The sequence below is a fragment of the Pipistrellus kuhlii genome, unplaced genomic scaffold (genome assembly GCF_014108245.1).
Source record: "Pipistrellus kuhlii isolate mPipKuh1 unplaced genomic scaffold, mPipKuh1.p scaffold_m20_p_55, whole genome shotgun sequence".
Lineage (NCBI taxonomy): Eukaryota > Metazoa > Chordata > Mammalia > Chiroptera > Vespertilionidae > Pipistrellus > Pipistrellus kuhlii.
In genome coordinates this window covers 470,605-478,988 of record NW_023425557.1, presented here as the reverse complement: position 1 = coordinate 478,988, position 8,384 = coordinate 470,605, and the positions used below count along the sequence as shown (strand labels likewise).

The 8,384-nt window shown below is 48.9% G+C and overlaps 1 protein-coding gene across 1 annotated transcript in view; it reads left to right on the top strand.

Moving 5' to 3' along the window:
- Nucleotides 1–4,134: 4,134 nt before the first annotated feature.
- SAE1 (SUMO1 activating enzyme subunit 1) overlaps nucleotides 4,135–8,384 on the top strand; it is a 64,985-nt gene continuing 60,735 nt past the window's right edge. Inside the window, exon 1 of the mRNA XM_036416366.2 lies at nucleotides 4,135–4,308. Coding sequence (XP_036272259.1) covers nucleotides 4,211–4,308 — 98 coding nt within the window. The 5' untranslated portion in view covers nucleotides 4,135–4,210. The remainder of the gene's footprint in view (nucleotides 4,309–8,384) is intronic.

The following is an 8,384-nucleotide window of genomic DNA, read 5'->3' as shown; positions in this document are numbered from 1 at the left end:
TGTCTGGGCTTTTCACTTTCCATATGTTTGGAAGGGTCATCGATGCTACAACATGGGCCAGTGCTTCAGTCCTCTTTATGTCTGAAGAATAGTCCATTGTCCGGATAGATCCCATTTTGTTTATTCATTCATCAGTTGGTGAATGGGTTGGGTTATTCCACCTTTGGCTATCCAGACTAAAAAAAGGGTAATATGCTAATTAGACTAGACATCTTCCGGGTGTCATTTTGGACGTCCTTCCTGACAAAGCCAGGTGGGAGGGAAGCCAGCCTGGGTCCCGGGTGCCTGCTGAAGGCCGGAAGAGGAAAGCCTGGGTCCCGCCTGGCTCAGGGTGCCAGAGGGAAGCCTGGGCCAGCAGCCGGGTAAGGAAGGCCTACTCTTGCTTGAATTTTCATGCCTCTAGTTGTGAAGAATGCTGCCATGAAGATTGGCATACAAGTATCTGTTTGGGTCCCTGTTCCAATTTCTCTGGGTATATATCTAAGAGTGGAATTGCTGGTTCACATAGCTTTTTTTTTTTTTTAAGGTTTTTAAAAAATATATATTTTATTGATTTTCATACAGAGAGGAAGGGAAGAGAATAGAGAGCTAGAAACATCGATCAGCTGCCTCTTGCACATCCCTTACTGAGGATGTGCCTGCAACCAAAGTACATACCCTTGACCAGAATCGAACCTGCGACCTTTCAGTCTGCAGGCCGACGCTCTATCCACTGAGCCAAACCGGTTTCGGCCACATAGCTTTTTTTTATTTATTTTTATTTATTTTATATTTTATTGATTTTATACAGAGAGGAAGGGAGAGAGATAGAGAGTTAGAAACATTGATGAGAGAGAGTCATCTATCAGCTGCCTCTTGCACACCCCCTACTGGGGATATGCCGGCAACCAAGGTACATGCCCTTGACCTGAATCGAACCCGGGATCCTTCAGTCCCCAAGCCGACGCTCTATCCATTGAGCCAAACCAGTTTCGGCCACATAGCTTTTTTAAGGGGAGCCTGCCTATTTCTAAAGGCCTGCACCCAGAAATTGGCCAGGGGAGTTGAGGTCCGCAGCCATCAGCCAACATCACCTTGCCAGCCCTGTGAGTGAGTCACCTCGAAAGGGGCTCTTCTCCCCCATGCCATCAGATGACTGCAGCCACAGCGTGCATCTGACTGCACCCCCATGAGAGGCCTTGAATTAGAACTTCCCAGCCAAACTGCTCCTGAATTCTGACCCACAGAAACTATGAGATAATAAATATTTTTGTTTTTTAAAATACTTTGTATTTTTTTATTGATTTCAGAGAGGAAGGGAGAGGGAGAGATAGAAACATCAATGATGAGAGAGAATCATTGATTGGTTGCCTCCTGTATCCCCCCCATATGGGATTGAGCTCACAACCTGGGCACATGCCTTGACTGGAAATTGAACCGTGACCTTCTGGTTCATAGATTGATGTTCAACCGCTAAGCCACACTGGCCCGTCAATGAAAACCTTTATTTTTTTTTATTTTATTGATTTTTTACAGAGAGGAAGAGAGAGGGATAGAGAGTTAGAAACATCGATGAGAGAGAATCATGGATCAGTTGCCTCTTGCACATGCCCTACTGGGGATGTGCCCGCAACCAATGTATATGCCCTTGATCGGAATCAAACCTGGGACCTCTCAGTCCTCAGGCCGATACTCTATCCACTGAGCCAAACCGGTTTTGGCCAGAACAAGTTTTTAATTAAGTATTTGTTAACATAAAAAACAACAACATTGAAACCTGTAAAGAATTTTTATGATTTTATTTGAGCCAAATTATCTACATATGCCAGGAAGCAGAACCTCAAGGAATTGAGATAATGCTCCGGAGAATGGCGGGTCACATTGTATTTATACATTGCAATCAAAGGAGGGATGTAGGTGGGTTATGTGAAATTCACTGGTGATGGATTAAGGAGGTGGGATAAAGCAAAGGGGTACGAGAGGGGGAAACCCCTGCGATTGGATAGAAAGTAAAATGATGGACGCATACTTAGGTGGGAGCAGAAACAACACCATAAAGAAGGAATATGTGGTATCTTTCCTAGTGCACAGCACATTAGGTTGTGCCCCAGGGGCTCCAGAAAGAGGGAAGTTACAAGTTACCCAGACATTTCATACTTATGTTGTCATAGATGCAAAAAGACAGACAGGCTCAGTTAGGAAAAGGTTGGCCTTGTCAGTGAAGATACAGGCCTAAGACTTAACTCCCCACCATAACTGATTTTATTTTATTTTATTTTATTTATTTTAAAATATATTTTATTGATTTTTTACAGAGAGGAAGGGAGAGAGTTAGAGAGCTAGAAATGTCGATGAGAGAGAAACATCGACCAGCTGCCTCTTGCACACCCGCTACTGGGGATGTGCCGGCAACCAAGGTACATGCCCTTGACCGGAATCGAACCTGGGACCTTTCAGTCTGCAGACCGACGCTCTATCCACTGAGCCAAACCGGTTTCGGCCATAACTGCTTTTAGTTAAAGTTCAATTTCAGACCATGCTCTGTGGTTCCTTTAGGTCTGAGTTTGCAAGACGGCCAAGCAGGCCTCCCCTTAGCTTGTCAGGTCAGCATGTGGCCCCTTTCCTCCACATATTTATTGAAGTAATAATAAAAAGGCATCTTGCCTAAGGAGAAATACATATTAGCTATTACCAGCCTACAAGGCCCTACATGATCCCACACCTGCTTCCTCTATGTGTTAATCCTTTACCATTTGCCCCTCTCACTTTCCTCCAGCACCATGCCTCCTCCACAGTTAAACCATGAGAGCATGCTTCATCTTCAGGGCCTTTGTGAAGTATGGTAGCAGCCATACTTAGGTAAAAACTACGGTTTGAATTTTAACTCTGCTATTCTGGCTTTGGCACTAGCTTACTTGCTTAAACAATAGGGTAGTTGCTTCAGCTTCCAGATTGAGACCTGGAGGCTAAGGCAATTTTCCTGTGCCTATGGACTAGGACCACCGGAGATGGATTCCCACTGACTCTGTAGCTTCAGGAGTAGAAACTGTAGATAACCTTTAGAGAGTAACCGCTCAGCTCTGCTTCTGTACTATCTGCTTTCACAAGACAGGGCCACATTCCAATGTCCAGCAGGATGTGGCTGGGGACGACCCGACCCTGCGGGCTGTTCCCAGCCTTTAGAATTTAGAACAAAGGAAAATTTTTGTGGTTTAGACCTTTAAAAAGACTGCCTACCCCTGGAACAGTGCGGTCATGTGGACTCCACCTGCGTGTGGTGCTCTCAAGGCCGTCCTGGCCAGTTCAATAAACCCTTGCCTACTTTTTTAAAATCAATCATCAGCCAAAGCGGGTTTGGCTCAGTGGTAGAGTGTCGGTCGGCGGACTGAAAGGTCCCAGGTTCGATTCAGGTCAAGGGCATGTACATTGGTTGCGGGCACATCCCCGGTAGGGGTTATGCAAGAGGCAGCTGGTCGATGTTTCTCTCTCATCGATGTTTCTAGCTCTCTATCTCTCTCTCCCTTCCTCTCTGTAAAAAAATCAATAAAATATTTTTTAAAAAAATAAATCAATCATCAGTCTGGTGGTCTTATTTTGGACCCAGGGTTCGACCCCACAACACTTTGCACTAGCTGTTTCCTCTGCCAGGAAATGTCCCTTCTCCCAGTTATTTGTAAGGCTTGTTTCTTCAGATCTCTGCTCAGTGTCTCCTTCTCTGAGAGCCCTTCCCTGGCCATTCCTGTCCTCCTGTAGTTCCATACCCGGCTTTATTTTTCTCCAAAAGCATTTAGCATGGCCTGACTTACAGTGATTTTTATCTTGGGCCCTTCTCAACATAAGATAAGCTCCATGAGGGCCGGGCTTGTCTATTGTATTCACCATTCTATTTCACAAACCCGATGCCGGGTTTGCAGCAGGCACTCCAGAAATGTCTGTTGAATGAATAATCTCAGCGCAATCTCCTTCCCTCGTGGGCGCCATAGGCCCGGCTACAGTTTGGCCTGGACGGGCTGGAGACTCGGTCACGTGACCGGCCCTCGCCGGCCCGCCCGCCTTTGAAGCCGGAGGGGGAAGGGCCCACGTGGTCCCGGGCTGCGGAGGCGGGCCGGCGGGGAGGAGCCACGGCGCAGGCGCGATCCCCGGCGCAGGCGCAGGCGCGTCCCGGGCGCGCGGCGGCCGGCGGTTGGCGTGCGCGGGCCCGGAGCTCGGTGGGGCGGAGAGAGCCGGCGCCATGGTGGAGAAGGAGGAGGCCGGCGGCGGCATCAGCGAGGAGGAGGCGGCGCAGTATGACCGGCAGATCCGTCTCTGGGGACTGGAGGCCCAGAAACGGTCAGAGCGGTGCAGCCTGCGGGGCTGAGGGGCGGGAGGGGGCGGCCGGCCTGCGGCGTCCGCGGCCCTCGGGGGGGGGGTCTGATTTGAAGAGAGGAGGCGGGAACTCTGCGCCCGGGCATGGTAGCCGGCCTGAGAGGGCTGGGAGGGTCGGTTTGGGGTATTGCTGGGAGTGTGGGAGGCAGGACTCCCCAGGTCCTGAGTGATTGGAGGCCTGGGGGGTGGGGGGAGGTCCTAGGGGAACAGGAGGATTCGAACTTGGGGACTCAGAAGCCCGAAAGGGGGTGATGCTGGAGTTTGGGCCGGGGGTGGGGGCTGGGAAGTAGGAGGGCCCGGGAAGGCCTGGAAAAGATGGAAGGGGCGGCGCAGTTCATTCATTACCAGAGAATGGGGTTCTGTTCTGGGGAGACTGGCGAACCTCACATGCACCTTATATTCTTGTGGCTTCTGAGGGCTGGGCCGGTCTGAAAGAATGAGGGTTTTTGAGCGTTTGGGGTTATGTTATTTTTAGTGGGAGTCTTTTTTTTTTTTTTTAAACCGTAATTCTCCTGCATTTAAGATCTTTTTTTAAAAAAAATATATTTTATTGATTTTTTTACAGAGAGGAAGAGAGAGGGATAGAGAGTTGGAAACATCAATGAGAGAGAATCATAGATCAGCTGCTTCCTGCACACACCCCACCGCGGATGTGCCCACAGCCACGGTACATGCCCCTGACCGGAATCCAACCTGGACCTTTCAGTCCGTAGACCGACGCTCTATCCACTGAGCCAAACCAGTCAGGGCTTTAGTGGGAGTCTTATTTATTTCAGAGAGGGAGGGAGAGGGAGATAGAAACATCAGTGATGAGATGAGACACTCATTGGTCGGCTGCCTCCTGCACGCCCCCTACTGGGGAATCGAGCCTGCAACCCAGACATGTGCCCTTGATCGGAATCGAACCGGGATCCTTCAGTCCGCAGGCGGAGGCTCTATCCACTGAGCCAAGGACTGAAGGGTCCCGGTTGTCAAGGGCAAGTGCTGGGGTTGCGGGCCTGGTCCCCGTGGGGGCATGCAGGAGGCAACTGATCAGTGATTCTCTTTCATCACTGATGTTTCTATTTCTCCCTCTCCTTTCTTCTCTGAAATCAACAAAAAATATATTTTTAAAAATCTACTGTTAGGTAATGCAGGTGCAAGGGAGAAAAATAAAGCGGGATAAGAGGATCAATAAAGGTGGCTGAAGCAGAGCGCTGTTTTGATAGGGTGGCCAGGGAAGGCCTCTGAAGAGTTAGCATTGTGCCTCCGACCTGAATAAAAGGGAAAAGCCACCTGAAAGGTCCTTCCTGCCACAGAGAACAGCAAGAGTACAGTCTGGGGGCCAGCGCATGCGTGGCCAATTAAACAGGATGGCTGCAACCGAATGAGTTGACTAGCTTTTTAATTTTTTTTTTTTCTGAGTTGGAGAGTTTTTAGTAGGAGTGACATGATCTGATTTGTATTTTATTTTTAAAATATTTTTATTGATTTCTTAGAGGAAGAGAGAGGGAGAGAGGGATATAAATATCCACGATTAGAGAGAATCATGGGTCAGCTGCCTCCAGCACCCAGGATCAAGCCCGCAACCCCAGGCAAGTGGAATGAAACCCTGACCTCCTGGTTCCCAGGTCGACGCTCAACCCCTGAGCCACACCGGCCAGGCTAAGTTTGTATTTTAATTAAAAAAAAACAAAAAAAAACCAACATTGATTTTTTACAGAGAGGAAGGGAGAGAGACAGAGAGCTAGAAACATCGATGAGAGAGAAACATCGACCAGCTGCCTCTTGCACACCCCCCACCGGGGATGTGCCCGAAACCAATGCACATGCCCTTGACCAGAATCAAACCTGGGACCCTTCAGTCCATAGACCAACGCTCTCTCCACTGAGCCAAACCGGTTTCGGCTGGATTTGTATTTTAAAAGGACTGTTTTTGCTGTGTGGGGAATAGGTTGAAGTGGGCAGACATGGATATAAGGGTTCCAGTTCGGAGACTACTGCAATATTATATTTACCGCAAGAATCCACTGGAGACATAAGTAATGGGGCTTGGAACTTGAGAGAAGGGGTCAAATATATATTCTGGACATCTTTGAGGGTACAAGGGACAGGATTTGATGGAGTCAGTGTGTGGGTTATGAGAGGCAGAACTCGGGGATGACAGACTGGGCCTGAAGACAGGTGGGATTGATTGGTTTTAGGGACTGCTCTTTGAAGGGTATGGAATTCTTGGTAGGTGGGAGTTATTCTGAAGGAGCGGAGATGTACTAAATCCTGTGAAGATTCTGAAGGGTTGGCTGAGGGTGCTGGGAAGAAAGGGGTTTTCTATAATAGGAAACTATTTGTAGACAATCTTTTAAAAATATATATATTTTATTGATTTTTTAGAGAGGAAGGGAGAGGGATAGAGAATCAGAAACATCTATAAGAGAGAAACATTGATCAGCTGCCTCCTGTACACCTTTTAAAAAAATATATTTTATTGATTTTATACAGAGAGGAAGAGAGAGAGATAGAGAGTTAGAAACATCGATGAGAGAGTGTCATCGATCAGCTGCCTCTTGCACACCCCCTACTGGGGATATGCCTGCAATCAAGGTACCATATTTTTCGGACCATAAGACGCACTTTTTTCCCCCCAGAATTGGGGGGGAAAAGTCCCTGCGTCTTATGGTCCAAATATAGCCTACACATATACTTTAAAAAAAAAGTTTTTTTACTTGCCCGGCTCTGTGTGGTCTCTGTGTGCTTGCCCGGCTCTAAAATGGTTCTAAATGCTGCTGTTTACTTTACAGGGTTGATTACATGTGTTTATGACTGTGATGTTGGGTTTTAATGCACATAAAATATTTTAGGACACTATTTGTTTCAGAATCTTTTTTTCTTCATTTCCCTTCTCTAAAAACTGGTGCGTCTTATGGTCCGGAGCGTCTTATGGTCCGAAAAATACGGTACATGCCCTTGACCGGAATCGAATCCGGGACCCTTCAGTCCCCAAGCTGATGCTCTATCCATTGAACCAGACCAGTTTCGGCTCCTGTACACCTTCTACTGGGAATGTGCCCGCAACCAAGGTATATGCCCTTGACCAGAATCGAACCTGGGACCTTTCAGTCCACAGGCCTATCCACTGAGCCAAACCGGTCAGGGCTGTAGACAATCTTATTAAAGTGTTCTTGTGGCCATTTTCAACTGAGTCTCGTAGCAGGGCTCTGGAGTGGAAAGGGCCCTTGTATAGACAGGAAGGATGCTCCACAAAGCAGATTGACTTGCCTCTAAGGGAACTCCAGGTGGGACAGGAAAACTCTGGGGCCTGGGGCTCCTTTGTGAAATGGAAGGTGGCCTGGGCATCGCCAAACTGCGTTCTGGCTCTGGTTTTGCTTCTGACTGTGATGTTGGACCAAGGCTGGCAGGAACTGTAAGAGGGAGAGTGATAATACCAAAAAGGACCTTCCCAGGGAACATACACAATCAAAAACTGGCTGTAGCCCCAGCTGGTTTGGCTCCATGGATAGAGTGTCCGCCTGCGGATTGAAGGGTCCTGGGTTCAATTCTGATCAAGGGCACACGCCTAGGTTGGGAGCTAGATCCCCAGTAGGGGAGGGTGCAGGAGGCAGCCAATCAGTGATTGCGGCTCAGCTCACTCGGAAGAGGTTCGTGGGTGTGGGCCAGGCTCCTCATGGGCGCCTGGCACCTGAGCATCCTGGGGGAGGGAGTAGGGGAGTGAGAGCAAGCCTGGCGGACACCCTGCATTCTCACCACACCACCATTCCAGTCACCCCTGCCCCCAGGTAGTTGACTAAAGGTCGCAGTCCCCCATCCGGGTACAGCAAGAGGTTGGTCGATGCCATCCCAGCCACCGCCACTGCCACTGGGAGTTGTCTGCGGGGCCATCTGCTGGCCCCTGCTCACACCTGCCTTGGCATGGCAACACCAGCTCACCTGCTCCACCATCCCATCACGGCCCACTCTCTCCTTGGTGCCCATCAGCGCAGGTAGTGACTTCTGTATCACTGACATGTTTTGCACTGCCACCTGGTGGTCAGCACACGTCATAG